Source organism: Sceloporus occidentalis, unplaced genomic scaffold (assembly GCF_023333645.1).
Source record: "Sceloporus occidentalis isolate IW3139 unplaced genomic scaffold, rSceOcc1.0.p SCAF_5, whole genome shotgun sequence".
NCBI lineage: Eukaryota > Metazoa > Chordata > Lepidosauria > Squamata > Phrynosomatidae > Sceloporus > Sceloporus occidentalis.
In genome coordinates, this window is record NW_028316985.1 from 102,695,017 (window position 1) to 102,715,979 (window position 20,963).

At 41.5% G+C, this 20,963-nt stretch overlaps 1 protein-coding gene across 1 annotated transcript in view; it reads right to left on the reverse strand.

The window, feature by feature from the left end:
• Window positions 1-15,923: 15,923 nt before the first annotated feature.
• PARVG (parvin gamma) overlaps window positions 15,924-20,963 on the reverse strand; it is a 45,707-nt gene continuing 40,667 nt past the window's right edge. Inside the window, exons 12-14 of the mRNA XM_089526921.1 lie at window positions 20,117-20,218; window positions 17,840-17,912; window positions 15,924-16,566 (exon numbers count right to left, since the gene is read on the reverse strand). Coding sequence (XP_089383047.1) covers window positions 16,487-16,566; window positions 17,840-17,912; window positions 20,117-20,218 — 255 coding nt within the window. The 3' untranslated portion in view covers window positions 15,924-16,486. The remainder of the gene's footprint in view (window positions 16,567-17,839; window positions 17,913-20,116; window positions 20,219-20,963) is intronic.

Sequence of the window (20,963 nt, forward strand, 5' to 3'; positions counted from 1 at the left end):
TGATTTTAACTCTGTGAATGTCTGAATAAGGCTTGTTTCCTTTTCTGTTTCATAAAGGTGGGATCTTTTCTTTTAAAGATCTATGACAAAAGGACAACCATAAAGAGAGAGAGAGGGGCATAATGAGATATTTAAAATAAACAGACCATCCTATAACCCCCAAGGCCTTCATCCCAAAATTATAAAGACATTTTTATTTAGGCAGGGGTTCGGTGGACGAATTTTACTTATGCTGAAAATACTCTTTCCAGTTTTCACTGGTTTTAACTGTGTTTTAACTTATGTATTAATATTAATAATGTTTAATAATTTTAAACTATTGTAATTAACGAATTTACTTCTGTCTTTGTAAGTTACTGTAACCCACCTTGAAACTCATTGTGGGAGAAAGGTGGGATATACACCCTTGAAATAAAATAAATAAAATGATGAGAGAGAATAAGCCTGGTTCATCTGGACAGAGGTCTAGTTTTGCAATATCACTGGAACACCTTGTTCATTGAATTCTTCACCAGCACCAGCCTTGCCAGGGTGAGGTGGCAGGTGCAGATGCAGCCTGGCAGCACCACCACCCCCCAACAATTGATGCTGAGTCTCCTGATCATTCTCCTCTATGTCCTCCTGTTTCATAAAAATATGAGGGGCACCTGCACTCTTTATTTACTTATTTTGTGGTATTCACTGTATGTCTTACATTTTGACTGGATGGTCTGAAGATGTCTTGAACCTTTGTTGTTGTTATGTGCCTTCAAATCATTTCCGACTTACGGAGGCCCTAAGATGAACCTATCACTGTGTTTGCTTGGCAAAATTTCAGAGGAGGTTTGCCATTGCCTTTCCCAGAGGCTGAGAGAGTGTGGTTTGCCCAAGGTCACCCAGTGGGTTTCACGGCTGAGCTGGGAATCAAACCCTGCTCTCCAGAGTGGTAGTCCAACACTTAAACCACTACGCCATATGGCTCTATACAGAAACATACTTTCTGTGCAGTCCTGTGTGCATTTATTTAGACGTATTGTGAATCCCACTACATTCAAGTGAGTTTAGAGAAAGAACACAAACAATATAACAAGTAAAGATGGTGGATAAAATAAGTGAACCAACAAATAAACAAATAACTTGGTAGATGCATGCAGTAAAGATGGGGTGAACACATGTCAGGAAAGCATGTTCAAACAGGACTTTCTGTACATATCATGAATTGTTTAGAGGGGGGGGTCCACATTTAACACTTAAAACATTTATATTGGGAATAATGCAGTTGTCAGCATGATTGCTGTTAAAATGAGAAGATATTGAAGCTATTGGTTCCCAATAGAGAATGACTGGCTTGGGACCAGTCATTCTCTGTTGTTGGCCCAATCTTCTACCTAACAGGGATAGTGCAAAGCTAAGAAGGGCTGTGAAAACATGTAACAAACAAATAATTCCACTCCTAGAAGATTCTTTTAGTATGCATTTTAATTTGCTTATTTTCTCAGCTCATTTTTAAATTCTTGTATAAACATGTGATGTATATTTGTGATACATTACAATGGAGTAATGCGGGTCATAAAACTGCGAAGTCTAGATTTGCAATGCAGTTATTGTCTCTGTCGAGTGAACTTTAAGATGTGTGTTTGTGTATTTAAGAGAGACATCCCTAAGGAATGAAGCCAGCTTGGAAGTTGCACCCTCTTAACTGGCAAATCTTTCCCCTAAAGACCAATTCGTGTGTTACCATAGCAACACAGCTGCTGCCCAAAAATGCTTCCATTCCACATCACTGTCTTGCAACAGTAACACATATTTTAATTATCAGGGCCAAAGCAGATAATATATGGAGTGGGGATATGCATTTAATGCATATCCCCATTAAATGTGTCAGGATTGCAACCACAGTACACTACCCCCCCCCCCCCCGGCCAGGATCCCAAAGAAATTGTTTCCCCACTTCTAAAGCTGCTTTTCACTTGGAAAGGAAAGCTTCCATTGAAGGAAAACTAATCAGTCTCTTCTTTATGCAAACATTTGGGGGTGAAATACAATTTCTATAACTTAAACTTGGAGTTTGTCTTTGTCTTTGAATTAATTTTTTCCTTTGCTATGCAGCAGGTACAGTGCACAATCCACTTTGTGTGCACTGCATCTTTGTCCAAGATCCTTGTAATTTTGCAGCCTTTCAGCTACATTTGTACAGAGGTGTGTTTACAAACACTTGGGGGCCCGATAGACTGTCCTGAAAGGACAGGCTAGAGGTGCCCATTTTTGCCTCTGAGGGACGCCACAGCAGCCAAACAGAGGACACCATAAGTGTGCCATTGGCTCACTGTTGCGCATCGATGATGCAAGCACGGTGCTGCGACATGGGGATGCTGTGCCATGCTTGCGTCATCATGGTGGCCCCCATATGGACAGGAGGCCGCCATGATGATGCCGCCACCACTTGCTAGGGCTCAGGAGCATGTGGATACCTCACACTCCTGAGCCCTAATTTTGGCCCCAGGCCGCCGCAAACCGGCAATCTGTACCAGGCCTTGGGATCAAAACCACAGCAGCAGATTTGGTAACAATACATTGGGAAAAGAAACATGGCAGGGTCTGTTAACAACAGCTGTTTGGGTTTGAGTCCATCCAAAATATTTTTGCAGGTTGCAAGGTCACCAGTTCTATTAGTACTGCATAAGAAACCACAATGCCCATTCACTCCCTCCCCCCCCAAAAAAAAATCCACCAAAAAAGTGGGAACATACTTTTGCATTTATAATACTGCTATGTATCAAAGGATCACTGCTTTATCACACATTGCTAAAGACCATCTGCTGTATTCACTTGCTCTCCACTATTTTGGCTTTTAAAGCCAAATGTCTTAGTAAATTGACTGTAGCCATCCTTTTTAACAAAATCCATTGAATGACACAATGGACCCAATCACATGTATAAAATGGATTTGCAGTGCTTCCTCCGTTCTCACAGACTTCAGATCCGCGCCCCTTGAATATCTGCAGGGGCCGAATGGAGGGAGTTAAAATAGGGTATGTGCCTGCAGCACCCACCCACATGCCCCCAGAGGAGCGCACCTCCATTCATGCTTGAATATGCAGGGGGGTTTTTTTCCCCCATTTTGGGGGGCAGTCCACAACGGCTCCTCCACAAAAACTATCCCTGGATTAGATTCTACTGTCTTACTTTATTTTATAAACTTGAGTTTACAGGGATGAGGCCTGGCACTGGAAGCCAGTTCAGGGACTGAACAACTCTGAGAAGGAAAGAAATAGTTATTTGGCAGAAGAGATTCTCCAAAGATTCTACATTTCTCTCCATCCTAAAACTAGTGCTGTCTTCTGTCTTTCAACTGCCTAGCCTCTCTCTCCCTTTGTTGATTAGGCTCCTTGCTCACTGTGAACTGTTTTCCCTGTTGGTTCTTTTATTGGTCTCAGCATGCCTGGACAAAAGTAGCACAGCATGGAGGAAGGAGAAGGAGGAAAAGGAGAAGAAGCAGCAGCAGTACCAAGTGTATAGAGTCTAATGCTAAGAGTCACCAGATACCTGTCATAGACTGAGCCTAAAAATTAAACTGTTCTATAGTACCACCTAGTGACAACTAAAGGTTTTTAAACCTCTAGAGCTTTGCTAGATTGTACTACCATTTTCTTTTAGAGAAACGCACTCATAGTGAGATGAAAATAACAAAAGCCACATCTACATTACTGTTGTTAGAGCAGCTTAATTGTCATGGCCTGTCCTGCAGCTCTTTCACATGACCCAACTGTAGCACACTGATTCCACTTTAACTAACATTGTCGAATTTGGGGATTTTTAGTTCTGGGCTGAGAATTCTATGTACTATACACTTCCCAAAACAGCAAGTCCCATAGATGGACATAGATGGCAACTAAAGTGAAATCATAGTGCTATAATTCTATGGTGTGAAAGGTCCCCAGGAAGCTGCAATATGGTGCGAATATAGAGAAATGTGTTAGATATTAGGGAAATCTCTTGCTATAATTACCTAAATTCTGGATATAACTATTAAGTTACACATACATTCATATACATTTATGTATGGTTGCATGCATGCCCAAAGGATCCTTCATTAAGGACTAACACATTTTTAGTGGTATAAAGCTACATACTATTAGAATAGACTCAATCTATTTTTAACAAATACATTTCCACGGACAGATCAGAATCTGGAAGAAACCTGTAATTCATTACATTCTGGAATAGTGGACGGAATAATGGTTTCAAATAATGGTAGCAGCTATATTACATTTCAAATTAAACTAATGGGTGGGAATTGTAGTGAGTTTTTTTGACACAATGAGTAATGGTCTCTACTTTGAACTTTATTTATTTTAAAGGCCATTTTGAGCAGAATGTTTCTAATTTTATGCCATTTTTATATCATGCTTTAAAATAACAGAAATTTAACAAATTTGTGAGTAACCTAACAAATTACAATAGGCCCTCCAAATTCACTGCAGTTATGGGCACAGGACCCCATGAAAGCGGGAAAACAAAAAAAAAATGCTACTTTTTTAAATCTGAGATAACACCTCTTTAGGAATCTCTAGGTCCTCTGACAGAAGTCTATGGTCAACATCTGCCTGAATTTGACCATAGAGTCATGCTGGAGGACCTATAAGTGCCTAGAGAAGTGGTTTTTCTAGGAATTTCTAAGTCCTCCAGCACAACTCTATGGCCAACTTCCAGCAGAATTTCTTTGGAGAACTTAGAGATTCTAGAGAGTACATATTAATCAAATCCACAAAAGTCAAAGCCACAAAGGTAGAGGCCTGACCGTACTATTAAAAACTGTAAGGTCCACAGTAATTACAAGTAAAAATATTTGTGGGAATGGCTTTCAGTGAGTTACAATATAAATTATATAGTTTTTTGTGGGTTTTTCAGGCTATGTGGCCATGTTCTAGGAGAGTTTCTTCCTGACGTTTCGTCAGCATCTGTGGCTGGCATCGTCAGAGAAATATAAATTACTTTCAAAAAGTGAATTCCAATGTTCTGAGATGACAGAAAAACCTGCTGTATTACAGAAATATTTGTGAGGTCTCACCTCATGCAGTTATTCAGTCCAGAGAATATCAGCCTACATACCAGATATGCTATATAGCATGGCCCAGATTTGGCCTTCAAAGTAATTTATTACCACATTCATATTATCTGTGTCTTCTCTGGATCCAAAAGAATCAAACACAGGATTCCAGGATGGTCTCCCATCCAGGGATACTGTTTACTAGACCCACTTAGCTTCCATGTGGTGGCCACATCATGTGTCTTCAGGCTTGGCCCTGTAATTTTCTCTTCCCATTGCAATGGTGCTATTTGGTTTTAATCAAAATTTTAACAGGAATATACCTTGATAACGTAGGCTGATAAAATACACACACCATAATTGCATGAGGAAGACGACTTATTCTTCACAGTATTCTCATATCACCGCAGGATAAGAAACGGTTCTCTGAAGTTATCAGAAGTCACAAATGAACTTGAGCTACTTAGATGCAGACTTATTGCAATTTTTTGTCTGCCGAACAGATAAGTGCCATAAATTGTTTCACTTGTGTCAGTGTTGGAGGCTAAATCAGTATATTCAGCAAAGCTTCCCATACCAACCAAGTTCAGCTTTGCTCAATGGCAGCCGATAAAGACATGAGCTGAAACCCCTGTTTCCAAAAAGGCAGCTTGTGGTGCAATCACATCCCTCTATACTCAGAAGTGAGTCTTACTGATTCACAGCAAAGTACTCCCTATAAAAACTACATATGATAAGTGTATAATTTAAAACATCTGCTTATAATTGCAATGGCTTTGTTTTTCACAAACAGCATGAAAGAGGGCTCAGAGACTGAGGCACAAGAAAATAAAGTTTTAACACTTTCTTCCCTGTGCTGTTTTTGCACCAAAAAATTGGGGGGGGGGGGAGCAGTTGTCTTGAAGGTGTTGTTTACTTATATGTAATGTTTACTTTGATCCTCATGTGATGGATAGGCTCCCAGATCTTGGGGAGTGGACCTTCATTTCTGGCCTCAGAGTAAAGAAGAGGAATCTCAGGCTGAGAGCACTGTCTTGAAAAGTATGTGCATAGTTTCCTTGTCGTTTTATTTGAATGACATACCCTGCACAGACACTGACATCCCCAGGGCTTGCCTCATATAACATCACAAGGAGCATTGCCACTTTGCAGGCTTTGGCCCTTGCAAACCTAGGGCCTGGGATAGTCCTGACTTGTCAACCCTGTGTTAGAATGGTGAGCTAGGAAAATTTCTGTCTCAAATCTCATCCCAGACAAAAAAGCACTAAACAGCTTCATGTAGGCTATACCTCCTCAGCTTCAGTAATCCCACCTGCATTATATTGATAGTACTAGTAGGCATCAGAGCATTGGTGGGAATCATGCAACCTTCGAGTGGTTGGACTGTAACACCCAGCATTCCTCACTACTGGCTGTGCTGGCTACAGCTCATAGGACATGCAGTCTAAGTAACCCTGGGGAGCCACATTTCCCTCCCATACATTAGAAGATAAAAGAATGGCCAAGATAACATATGTAAATGAAGATGTTTGGACTGTAATATCCTGAATAGGTTACAGCTCTATCCAAACATTGTAAGAACCAGAGAGTGTGTCTACCATCAGACAGGGAGGTGGTTCCCACTGGCTGATACGCCGGGATTCAAATCGAATCCAAGGTGAGGCGTTCCTATTGGAAACCGAATTAACTCTAGAACAGTTCTAGAGTAACCCGCAATCGTTCCCACCTAAAATTGAATTGTAAAGCGGTTTAAAATTTGAATCAGCTTATCTTCATTTAACGCGGTTTTTAAAAATAGAAGGGTTGAACCTACATTTTTTCCTTGATTTGGGACAGGAATCGGAGTATGTAGATAGGAACGATCAGCCTCTGAAATCGGGTTAACTGGATGGGAGGAGCGGAGTGAGATGGGCTGGCCTGGGGTGTCACCCTCTTTGGTCTCTTTCTGTATTGCCAGCGCCATTTACTTCCATTCGCATAGACCTCCCCTCCCCCCCCGCCCCGGTGGATTGCAACCTCCCCTCTGTTTGAGGAGAGCCACTGAACACCATTTGTAACAGAGAAAGGCTGGATGCACAGCGATCTGGGGGGAAATAGAGCCTTTCCTTCTCTCTTTCCCAAACGGAATCTGGGGAGACATAGGAAACCCTGGATATGGGTGTGTGTGTGTGTGTGTGTGTGTGTGTGTGTATTCCACTTTATCTCTATCCCTGGAGACTTCTGCCCTCTCCTCTTTTGTATTGTGTCCGCCTTTCTATCCTGGACGTCTCTTGCTCTTGCTTTATTCGGCTTTCACTCTCTCCTCTCTCTTAGGTCTGCAGCCTCTTGCCTCTGGGATCATTCTCTTTTCCCCTTTTCTGTCTTGTGTCTCTATCCAACTTAAACCCACTGCCTTCTCCTTCTTGATCCGATTTGGCAAACACACACACTTTCCCATAGGCTCTTTCCAGAGGAACTGTGGGATGGCTCCCAAGACAGCCCAAGGAGCAATCTTCCCCAAACATTCTCTCCCCATGGGGCAGCCAAAGCGAATCTGGGGAACCAAGGCTCTTTCCAGAGGAACTATGGGATGGATTTCGCAGGAAATCCCTGCTTCATGGCTCCCAAGACAGCCCAGGGAGCACTCTTCCCCAAAGAGTCTCTCCCCATGGGGTGGCCAAAGCGAATTTAGGGAACCAAAGCTCTTTCCTGTGTCTCCCCAGATTGGGAAAGAGAGATGGAAAGGCTCTATTTCCCCAGAGATTACTGTGCATCCTGCCTCTCCTCCATTACAAATGGGCTCTCCCCACACAGAGAGGGGAGCTTGCAATGGGGGGGGGGGGGGGGTAGAGCCTTTCCATCTCTCTTTCCCAAACTGAATCTGCCTTCTCCTCCAACCCTGGAAAGAGAATCTTTGGGAAGAGTGCTCCCATCCCATAGTTCCTCTGGAAGCAGCTTTCCCTAAATTCGCTTTGCCTGCAGCCTCCCCCAGCCTGAGGTCTTTTTCCAAGGCAGCAGAAGTGCTTTGGGGAGGCAGTTTAATCTCCCTCAACCATCCTTCCCCACGAATAATTGCAGGACTCGGCACTTTAAGCGCCTCCTCATTGGCTCTTTTATAACAAACCGCGAAATTTAAAAGTGATGTTATGATGACGTTGCTTTGATTGACAGCCCCAAAATGGTGAGTGGGAACGAAATAAGGCTAAAACCAGTTTATATAAACACCGTTTTATTTGAATAGGAACGAAAGAGGATCACTTAAAGCGAATCAGTTGGTAAATGAGAACGAAGAAAAAAAGCGATTCAGAACGTGGGATAAGACCAGGGTTATTTTGAATCGATTTAACTGATACCGGTGTATTTTAAAGCGTTGTAAATCGCAAGTGAGAACCACCCCAGGGAAATCATGATTAAGTACTCTTTTCTCCTGGGAGAAACACAGGAACAAATGAAATCAGGATTGATTGGAGTATATCACACAGAGCTTTTTGGAGATTTTCTGGCTCAGTTCCGACGTGAGTGCACTTCCAACTATGTGCATTCACATCATAAAGTGAATGTGTTATCAGATGCCATTCCTTTCTATGGGAGCTCCTTGCGAGGTGCTTCCACAGTGATTCCAAAGTGACCCCTCATTTTGTTAAAACCAGAAAAAAGTGACTTCACAGAATTGACTTCCAGGCTCACTTCAACTGCACTGCGAATTGGTCTGGTGTGGAAAACCACTTAGATGGCACCCCCCCTTAGCCCCCTGCCTCATCATTCCCCTCCTCCTCCTTCATGCCATCTCGCCCCCTCTGCCACCATCCCATCATTCCCATCATCCCCTGCCTTCTCCTGCATCCCGATCCTGGCCCCAGCAACCCCCAGTGAGCTATCCCATCATCCCCTGCCTTCTCCTGCATCCCGATCCTGGCCCCAGGGACCCCCAGCGAGCTATCCCATCATCCCTTGACTGCTTCTTCACCCCATAAAGGATGACAGCTAAGGAGGGGGCAGGGAAGGAGGACAGCATCCAGAGCATATGCAAGGGTGCCAGTTTGAATCGTTGAACCCTCCAGTGTGGTAATACAATGTGCACTCACTCCGCTTTGCCAGCATCACGTGACTTGCTTGGAATAGAACTGACTTCACTTCCCTCTCAATTCGGAAGGGCAACAGAAAGGCAACTATGTGTGGTAAAACATCACGTTTTAACCTTAATTCGCATTGCTAGACAGGAGTGACTCTGGATCTAGTGTGAAAAAACATCATGCTTTGCATTGCTAGAACAGGAGTGACTGTGGATCTGAGCTGCAACCCCCCCCCCCCCCATGTGTGATAAGGTCCATTGTATTCCTTTCCTCACCAAGAACTGTGAGATTCAGGCTACATCTACACTGCAGAGTTATTGCAGTTTGACACTGCTTTAACTGCCATGGCTCGATACTATAGAATTCTGGGATTTGGAGTTTTGTGAGATATTCAACCTTCTCTGTCAGAGCTCTGGTGCCACAACAAACTACAAATCCCAGTATACCATAGATGAAACCATGACAGTTAAAGAGGTGTCAACCTGCATTAATTCTTCAGTCTGGCAGCAGCCTAGGTACATATAGGCACTGAGTGCAGTCTTTTAAGATGCATCCCCATAGAGAGTAAAATTAGCTGAAATTCAATTGGATATTAGCCCAACTAGAGTTCAGCAGTAGTTTTAAAATCGCTTTTAAAACTTAGATCATCAAGAAATGGTTTAAAATACACTTCTCAAGGCATGTGAAGGTGCCATAAAATGGTGGGCTGAGTGTAACATTTTCCAGGCAAGCAGGCCCAACAGAACTCAGTCACACTCCCCCATAGACAAATGTGTTGAGAAACAAATATGCTCTTATAAAGTAGTCAGTGAAGACATTAGCTTTTGCATTTAAAGCTGTCAGAATACTGAACATAAGGAGCTGCACTTTACCATACAGGCCATACCAGTGGAAGTGAATTAAAAAAGATTGCCTTCAGCAGCAAGATGCACTCACTCCTGCAGCTCCTGACAGTGAAACACCTGAAAGGAAGTCCATTTTCATTTCTCCGTTTCCTACTCCTATTTTGGCCACTTCTACCAAGCTGCTGCATTTCAGTGACCAATTCAGCAGTACTGCAGCAGTACAGCAGGCCCTTGGTATCCGCTGGGGTCTGGTTCCAGGACCCCTAGTGGATACCAAAATCTGTGGATGCTCAAGTCCCATTAAATACAGTAGTGTGGTAAAATGGGGTCCCATATATAAAATATCAAAATCAAGTTTGCTTTTTAGAATTTATGTGTTTTTTTTAATATTTTCAAACTGTAGATAGCTGGATCCATGGATACAGGGAGATGTATTTGCAGCTCCAGGCCAGTGGTGCCATTAGAAGTGCATGGAGAGCACAGACCGCTACAAGCGACACCCTAATGGGGGTTAAACTACTGCTCCTTAAATATCTGCCTTTTGGGCAGCAATAGGCTGTGGCATTCACCTCTGTCCCATGAAAACACTGAAGAGATGGTGGGAGCAGGGACATAGACAGGATTTTGGGAAGGGGGGGGGGGGTCCAGACTAAGTGCGACCAACTTAGGTGCTCTCTCCCACCCACCCACCCACTCTTTCTCGTGGTGGTCATTGAGGCGGAAGGGGGTGGACCCCCCTCCTTTGGCTACGTCTCTGGTGGGAGTGGAGTGAGGCTCAGTGGGAGTAGAAAGGAGAGGTCCTAGTTTTTTATTTTAAATTAAAATTTCAAATTTCAAAAAGTTAATTTTTAATTTTCAATAAAACCCTAATAACATTTATTTTTATTATTATTATAAAAAATCACATTTTACTGAATTTTCACATTAGGCATATGAAACTATGTCTATGTAAATACATTTAGGCTGTGTGCATGATATTGTTATTTAAAAGTGTAATTTTAATTGTGACTAGTTGTTTATGTCACAGCTATTACCTTGATATGGGAATTATGATTCATTAATATCAGAAACATGACTAAGGACTCTGTGTGGTGTAGTGGAGGGGGGAGGTCAATGAGGATTGACACCATGAGTTACCATGCCATGTGATGCCAGCCCTAGTGATGCCACTGCTCCAGGCTTGTACAAGGAAGAGGTAAAATCTAGACCTTACACCAAAAGAGGTTGCTGAGCCCATTTCATATCCTCTTAAGATAAGGGGAAGACCTCATTGGTGAGGTGAGGCATGGCAAGGTGGCAATGAATGGCAACATAGTGATAAACAGCTGCTGCCGTTTGGCAGCAACCTCTTCACCCTTTCTGACTCTTCATCGCCCAGCAGATCCTCACATAGGCTGCAGTCTTCATTGTTGCATGCTTCCTATAAATAACTTTAAATCAAGATGGTGTGTAGAACTTAATTCCAAACTAATTCCAGTTTTAAAGAGTGCCCTTATGGCCTTGAGAGCTCCACTAGCCAGATCCAATTTTAGCTTTATCATTATTCGTAAGCATACTGGAATAAAAATGAATCCAATATTGCCAAAGATGTAAATGCACCTAGGCATGTAGATTCATCACAAGAAATATCAAACATGCCATTGTTGAACATTTAGAGCAGCTGAAAGGCCTCCTTTATTTTATTAATGCATATTAAAAATATATAGATCAAGGCCCTCTTATGCAGGTCTGAGAACAAAGTACATTTTTACCAACTGTAAAATTTCCTTGGGGGTAAAACATCTCAATTCCATATTTTTATTGCACACAATGGAAGAAAGTGAACATATTAAAATGCAGTTGTGCCATTCTTGATTCCTTCTCAAACAGAGAAAATATACTATAGTAACTTTTATATCATTCAATTTGCATCATTTTGTTCCAGATTTTATTAGCATAATCTCTGCTTTTTAAACCCCCCCCCCCCAAAAAAAAGTCCCCATTTATTGAAATATAAAGTAACTTGATGCATGCTAGATTTAGCAAACAAACTTGCCAGGGCAATCTGTTCTTTTCCCAGTTGCAGTCAAAGAAAACCTGCTGCACCATCTGTTCTGTGTGAAATGCAATATATCAGCCAGAACCAGAGTCTAAACTCCTAGTGTGCTGGTCTTCTGATTTCTTCCTTTGCAAATAATAATTTGCAATCATCTTGGAAGATGGGTAGGACTGATGTGATTTGTCAGACTATGCATGGTTCAATCTCATTAGAACTGTCAGTCAGTGAGGGAAACAGGACTACACTGACACCTTTGGGTTTGCTGGTTTAGAGATCTCTCACCCGTTTGTTAATATAGTTGTTCTCAACTGCCATCACATTGATTTCAATGTATGACAGCCTTATGCATGAGAGACCTCCAGGTCACCCTGGTTATCAACAGCCCTGCTCAGATCTGGCATAAGTTCCTTGATTGAATCTATCCATCTGGTATGCAGTTTTCTTCTTTTTCACATGCTTTTTGCCTTACCTGGCATCCTTTTCTTTTCTAGTAAGCCACACTTTCTCACAATATAACCAAAGTATGATAGTCTCAGTTTTGGACATTACCACAGAAGCCCTCTTCTTGCAGCAATTGCGTCCTTTTTAAAAAAAAAAATGGAAACATACTGGGTTCAGGACAGCCAATATCACCTGTTTTTGCAATTGTGCAACAGGGGCTGCGGTTGCCATCAAACTCTCTTCCAGATATCACCTTATTCTATCTCCCTGCCCTAGGCCCTACTTTGGCTTTTTTTAATTTTATTTTTATTGTGACTTTTTTGCAAGTTCTGGAGCTCTGCTACTCCAATGTAAATATAAAGAAATAGAATAAGAGAATTAAGCTGCTTGGGAATAGCAAGGAAATAGAAATAGAGAGGAAAGGGACAGGGAAGAGGAGAAGACTGTGACACCATGTGACTGGTAATATCGCAAGAGCCTTGGCAGCAACATTTCACACCTGGGGACTAGTGCGATTCAGTGGTCATTGATGGTTTCTCCCATCAATGAAAAGGCATACAGCAGCTACAGGTTGGAGACATCGCCGTATGGTAAGTAATGCCAAAGCTGCTTTTTTTCAGGTCTAATCACAGTTTAAAAGTCACATGTAGTAATTTCCTTAGTCATCTTGGCTTCTAAGGAGAGCTCAAGCTTGACAAGGACTGCATCTGCACTGCAGAAATAATCTGGTTTGACACCACTTTAACTGTCATAGCTCAATCAATGGAATTTTGGGGTTTGTAGTTTGGTGGGGCACCATGGCAGTTAAAGTGGTGCCAAACCAGATTATTTCTGCAGTGCGGAAGCAGCCTTAGTCTCTTACCCATTTATTTGTCTTTTGGGTAACTTGGGGCAAATGACAAAGTGATCAAGCTGGATTCCTTATTCCAGCAGATCAGTGTTCTTAGGTGGAGTTTTTTAATTTAAAAGTCCTCAAAACATTCATAAAAGGGAGGAGGATACCACCCTTGGCATCCTCCTACACAGTTCATCTCTTTCATAAGAGTCCCATAAACCTTTTCACCCCAAGAAAGTACACAGAAGCAGCTGCTGCTTCTGCTGCTGTTATTATGTGCCTTTTGGTCAATTCCAGTCTATAGCACCTGTTTCCTATGGGAAGCTATTTTGGCAAGATTTCTTCATAGGGAGTTGCCTATGCCTTCCTTTGAGGCTATGAGAGAGTGATTTTCCCAAAGCTACACAGTGGGTTTCCATGGCTCATTGAGGATTTCAATCCTGGTCTCCAAAAGTCTGAGTCCAACACTCAAATCACTACACCACATTGGCTCATGGCTGTCACATTCCACAACAGTTTCCCCTTCTGGTAGCAGTAACACCATATATTTCATCCAGGCTTGAAGTAACCCCAGATGTCCTAACTGCCAAAGAGGACAAGGCACCATAGAATAGGACACTCAAGAAAAATTTTGGGCATTACAAAATAAATGCTAAAAACACTAGGAGACCAATAGAGCTGACACCATGAGTTATTGCAATGGGTGACACCAACTGTAGTGATGCCACTGATTACAAAGTCCCTGAGTCCCTGAGGTTGGTGTCACCTGGTGTGTGTGGAAGGGTAAATTGCCTTACCCTTGCCCTTCCCTGTTTGCCTGAGTGCCCAGGCTGCTGCAGCTCCCCTGAAAGGCCTTCAGGGTCTGGTGGCGCTGCAGCTGTGTCTGACTCTGAAGGAACACCTGCCCTACTAAGGCCTTCAGAGTCCAACATGGCTTCAGATGCACCAGACCTTAAAGGCACTGCCCATCTCCCGAGCAGCAGCAGCTGCTGCTACTGAAAGCAATTATTCTGCTGCCTCCAGTGGGCCTGTTTAGAGTCTGGTACAGCTGCTGGGCAACTGGGAAAGCACCCTTTCTCATTTGCCCAGTAACTATGCCAGTCCCTCTGGGTGTACCACCTCACCCGGTGACACCCTTCTTCTTGGATGTCACCCATTGTGGCCCACACACACCATTGCATTGGAGTTGTATGCTTTTGGTAGCTGTCAGCTGCCAAACCTGAATGTATTCTTTTATTATTGTACATATATATGGAGAGCCAGCATGGTATAGTGGTTTGAGCATTGGACTGCTGACTCTGGAGATACTAGAAGATTGTGGCTTAAATTTTATAATAATGATCCTGAAGTTTTATTATCAATGTATATTGTTGTATGCCTAATAAAGGTTGAATGAATGAATGAATGAATGAATGAATGAATGAATGAATCTGGAGATGGTAACTCACTGAGTGGCCTTGAGCAAGTCACACACTCTCAGCCCCAGAATACACTATGATAGAGTCACCTTAGGGTCACTATAAGTCAGAAATGACTTGATTGCACACAACAACAATGTATGTATGTATGACACTTCTAGACCCAGTAAATGGAGATCTCTTGGTGGTGTACAGGTAAGTTGAAACCACATACAATGCAAAATAGTGAACAATTATACCAACAAGCACCAGCAAGGACTTTAAAAAAATGCCACATATAAAACCAATGTAACATCAATTGCAAAATACATTAAAATTCTTCACATGGCGCTGTTAACACCACAATGTAGGTCCATCAGACACATTTTTCTGGGGACGGCATTCCATGAGAATTCAAAAGATCTTTCTTATACCCACCTCCTTCACCTCTTTTGGTGGGGCAAATGACTACAGAGTATCATTATGCCTCTCTAATTCACTGCAATAATAGGTTATAACTAATCCAGAGAAATGAAAGAAGCAATAATAAAATCCACAGAAACAATGGCCTCAGACTTGTTTTTAAAGGTTTCACTTCCAGACAATCTAGACATTTTTTGCAGGAGGAAGAGACGGCTCACTGAAATGATTGTTTTCAAGCCAAACCTGAAACTGAGAAATGATTGGTAGTAAAGCTAAATGATACTATTATGTTCAATGTTTTTTGTCCTGTTTTTGTATGGTTCCTGTTTTTGGATTCTTCCTAATCAATGCTGCCATCTAAGCAGCTCTTTTCAACTGTCTGATCAAGCTCCAGACATAACAAATCCTCAACTCTAAATGTCAGCAATCAAAAAGGCTTCGACTTCCTAGATTTTCCATTAATACCCAGACAGTGAATCTGATTAAAGGTCAAATGCAGACTAAAGGAAGCCAAATTTCTTCAAAAACAAGAACCCTTTTCTTTTCTTTTTTTCTTTTCTTTTCTTTTTACAGTTGTCTTAGTTCATCACACAAATATTCGTACCACTTGAGTACATATAAGAAAAGCATTCAGAAAAGGAAGGGAGATGATCAACAATATACTTGTTCTATATTTGTCAATCCTTTGCGTTTTTTAAAATAACAAAATATTTTTTGTTCGTTTTTCAGGTTATATGACCATATTCTAGAAGAGTTTATTCCTGTCATTTCACCAGCATCTGTGGCTGGCATCTTCAGATGGAGATGCCAGCCACAGATGCTGGCAAAACATCAGGAATAAACTCTTCTAGAACATGGTCACATAGCCCAAAAAACCCACAAAAAAAAAAAAAACCTATGGATGCCAGCCATGAAAGCCTTCAACTTCACAACAAAATATTTGCTGCACAAGTTAGTAGTTTGCAGAGTTTGAAATCAAACAGTTACAAATGACTATTTGCTTCTAATTAATTCATTTCCCTTGTAACAACAGTGCAACAAAATTACATTGCAACTGTAACTTAATAAGAAATAGCTTCTTTTGTACAGCATAACAGTAACTTTTACTTTTATAGTTACAATGTGGCCTCACTCAGAGGTAAAAGAGGAGTATCACATGGTTCAAAGTTCACAGAACAAGTTATTTTGACATTGCCTGCTAGCCCTCTTAAAAGCTTCAGAATTATTGGTTAGTCTCAGTGTTCACCAAGTTTCATCTTCTAACTCTGAAACACATCAACTGAAAAATGTCTACATCTAGGTGCATAGGTGCAAGTACAGATATCAGGCAGAGATAGGTGCCAAGTATCAACCAGTCACTGACATTTAAAATCAGGCTATTCACTAACAAAAGTGAGTCTGAGTTCAGCCTTCCAATTTTTGTTCTTCATTTCCCTTTGGTCTTGAATTTGGAAAATAGGCAGTATAAGAGCAGCAATGTGGCATTCACATCTTGGTTCACCACATCTATGAAGACATAAGGGACACAAAAGTAAAGCAGATAAATTAGACGCCTGCTAGGTTCAAGAGGAAAGGCTGTTTAAAAGCATTTAACTGGTATTCCCAGTTTGAAAAAGAGGAAGCCAAACCAATTATCCTAAAACTAGTGTTTGGGAACAGAGGCAATTGCCATCAAGGTGCTATGGAATGAAAAAATTCAGGAAGCATGAAGTGAAAACACACTAGAGATTATACAATACATAAAATGAATTTCTGAGACATAATGTCAAATAAATGATGACATAATAAATCATGATTTTGTTAAAAGTTCCTCCAGTATATTTTTCAGCTTCTATTTAAAGGAACAAAGCCACTAAATCTGTTTGGAGCACAGTTATCTACATATCTCCTCAAAAGTAAGTCAAATTGGATTACCTCCACACTGCAGAAATAATCCAGTTTGCCACCACTTTAACAACCATGGCTCAGTGCTAGGGAATTCTGGGAATTGTAGTTTTGTGAGACATTTAGTCTTCTCTGACAGAGAACTCTGGTGCTACAACAAACTACAAATACAAGAATTCAATTGAATGGGGCCATGGCAGTTAAAGTGGTGTCAAACTGCTTTATTTCTGCAGTGTGGATTGAGCCTGCACTAACTAATTCCTAGTCCCAGTGAAGAGTGTACAGGATTGCAATTTTAGGGAGAGATAAAATGAACTTCTCTCCACTATCCAGTATTCTGGTCAACAAATGAAAATAGATTGACTAGCAACCAGTTCAGCAATTGCAATGTCATATGTATGACTTAACTACACTACAATTCACTTTTATGGTTGTTATGCCACCAAAAGTCCCACTCCAAAATTTATATTTTAAGCTGTTTGCCTCCTGCACAACACAGCTATTTCTGAGTTGCCAGAGAGTGAGGGATAAGCATTGGCACATCTTTTCGCTTCTTGTAACTGGGCATATTGTGACAGTCAACTGCAGCTACAGGAAGAGGGCTGGAAACATCATCATTCAAACCCCTGCTCTCCAGCAACCTCGAAATAGCCTTGTATGGCTTAAAAGGCAGGCTTTCAGCGGAATATATGTCCCTAGCTGCATGTTCCAATGTAGAAACCCAACCACTGCTGACAATTGTGCCATTTCTTTTAAAAACCATATTAACCTTATTAGAGAAGATATAGAAACAAAGAAGAAAGGGAGAAGAACCATCTTAGGGCAGCCTATTCTCACAAGACACAAAGTACCCAGCCATGGCCTGCTACATGGTGTTTCACCTACAACAACTGACCTTCAGGGTTGATGGGAGTGTCTAGAAGGCCATCGTCCATCAGCAACTCTACTGCAAGATTAACATTATGGATCTAAAGAAAGAACAACAAAAAGGGTGAACCTAGTTTTAGTGAGAGAGAGTAAATTCCAGGGATTCAGGCTTGAGTCGACTGCCTCGGACTCAAGTCAGACTCAAGATGATTCAATAACTCAACTTGGATGTGAATCGGCAATAAATGACATACTGACTTGAGTTGACTTGTGACTTGTATATTTTTAGCAACGTGCTGCTGTCATTCAATTTGAGCAGCAGGCAAGAGCCACCTCCAGAGAATGGAGCATGTTTCTCAGAGTGGAAAAGCAAATGTGTTAGGCAATGGACTGGAGGTGGAAAGATCCTTCTAAAGCTTTTGAGAAGCTTTAGAAGGATTCTCTGATGTACAGCAAGGACAGGTTGCTGAGCGGACCTCAACCACCATCTCAAGCCCATTGCCTAACATGTTTTCTATTCCTCTATGCCTCACCTCCATTTTTCTGTTATGATTGCCTTCCAGACTTGAGACTTGACTTGAGATTTGGAGTAAAAGACTTGAATACATCACTAGTAAACAGGCACTAACAATGATCAGGGAATAAAGCACAGGTGAATGACTGCCAAGGTTTGGAGGAGGCAGATTGGACCCCCTACAGGACCCTAGAGGGCCACACCTGAGATGGTAGAGAGGCATTTTTAGCAAAAACAAAGAAAAATGTCCTTCAGTTATTGGGGTAGGGGGTCTTCATGGGCCTATAATTGCCTTAAGGCCACATGTGGGCCACATGATGTCCATAAAAAATTAATACAGAATTAATTCAGATGACAACAAGCATTCCATTTACTGAACAAAGAGGTGCTGCTCAACATGAATCTATGGGAAGCAACCCAGGGCTTTCACCCCACTCTGTGGAAAGGTAAAGTCCTCAGAGGATGCATGCACACCTATCCACACTACCTGGTCCTGCCCCATCTCCACCTATGCATTTTGCCTACCTCTAATCACCACTAACAGACAAATACTGAAGTGAACTTCTCTGATCTGTCGACCAGACAGTTAATAGAAATGTTGTTTCTATTGGGCTTGGGACTACGGATGGAGGAGATAGAACTGCAACCAGCAAGATGGAACTAGGAGAAATACTGCTGGGTCAGAGTCCCACCTTATTGTTTCTAGCCAGAACAACTGATGAGATAAAAGGAACAGGGGAAGTTTTTACAGCCAAGTCAAGAGAAGTGTCATTCAAATGAACTTTTTTCCTTAGTTTCCCTCCTTTGCTGTGGGTGGATCACACAATAATCCCATGTGAATAAGGCTTTTTGACCATAGAGCAGAGCTTCCTTCTAAAGGAACAATGGTCCTTCAGATGTTTTGGACTTCAACTTCCATAAACCCTTCCAACTGACCCTGCTATCTTGGTTTTGGGGAATCAAAAAAAAAAAGCTGGTGGGTCAAAGCTTCTCCATCCTGTTTTAAGTAAATATGCTTTGTATATATGAAGATTCCCAGCAAGGCTTAGGAAAAGGGAGTGGGAGTTCCATGTAACAGAACAGTGTTTTGTTTCATCTTTTCTTCTCTATGCAGGGCTTTCTTCTTCCTATTGCCTGTCTCTACAGTAACCCGTTATTGGAATTGTAATGTTAAATACCCCATAAAACCACCTGTCTGGAAGGAACCAGAAGATAATACAGGACATTTGAGAATTCCTGCATGGCAGGGGGTAGGACTGGATGGCCCTTGTGGTCTCTTCCAACTCTATGATTCTACATGCCATCTGTCCTCTGCTCTTAAAATAAAACAGAAATATTAGAAAAAAAACAAAATCTGGAAGGGTTAGTATGTCATAGCATGTTAGTATGTCACAGCAAACCACACTATTGTGGCTGTGAAAATTATTATGACATATTGTTTCGTGCATTGGATTCTAGTTAAACAGATATTACAGATTACATATAGCTGAGGTGAAAATGTTGAGATCACAGTGGAAAAGAAATGCAGGAAGCATGAATGTAACTATGAATGTACTAATTATTACTGTGTATATTTTCTGAATATCATTTTCCTGTGAGCTCACTGCTTCTACCCCACATGTGTCCTGCACACCTCCACTATGTGACCCAAGTCATAGCTAGTTTATAACCTTGATATTGTCTTTTTGGGTAGGACACACAAGATGTTTACAGGTAGTATGGGGAAATTTCTTGATTACGAGCTAACATGAAGCCCTAAAGCCACAATTGAGTGCACAAAGAACAACATACCATTTCTGAAGAAGAACTAGGATTCAGGAAGAACTCTCCCAGATTCAGAAAATAGCCCTGGAGCTGCCCAATTAGTAAAAGTAAAATAACTCCATCTGCAAACTGAAAGAGACAATAAAGATCATGATAGTTGTGTATAGAGACTTGATCCCAACTGAGTTCCATTAATTTCAAGACTTCCATGACTGGAAGTATTCATCTGCTGGGCATAATCCAGACACCATTTTGTCCAATATATGTAGCTTCTTTGTACACAAACCTGAAAAAAGAGTAATCTTAAGCCTTTTTGGATGCTACAATACTACAATAAGCCTTGTTCTAATGATATATTCCTGGAAACAGGGGACATGGAAACTGTGGTACATGCACTGGTAACCTCATGATTCGACTTCTGCAATGTGCTTTACATGGGGCTACCCTTGTGCTTAGTCTGGAAATTTCAGTTAGTTCAGAATATGGCAGCCAGGTTGGTCACTGGAAAAACTAGGAGTGACCATATAACACCTATCCTAAAATGTGTATTGGATTGTTTTACTGTAAGCCACCTCAGTCCTAGTCAGAGTAGGCAGGATATAAATAAAATATTATTATTATTAACCCAAGCACCTAATGCCCATGTCTGTTACCATCTTGCTACTGAATTAGTTTACCTGTAGCACAAGCTCATTCTGTTTGATGTCATATAGATGAAAGAATTGTGCTAGTTGTGGCAGTCACAAGAATAGTAACCATCTCTACGTTATGAGGCCTCAAAAGGAAGTGTGGCACTGAGAGCCTAAAACAAGAAATGAAACTGCTTCCATCATGAAAAGCAGAAGAGGACCAAATTCCCCTTCTCATTGCAGCC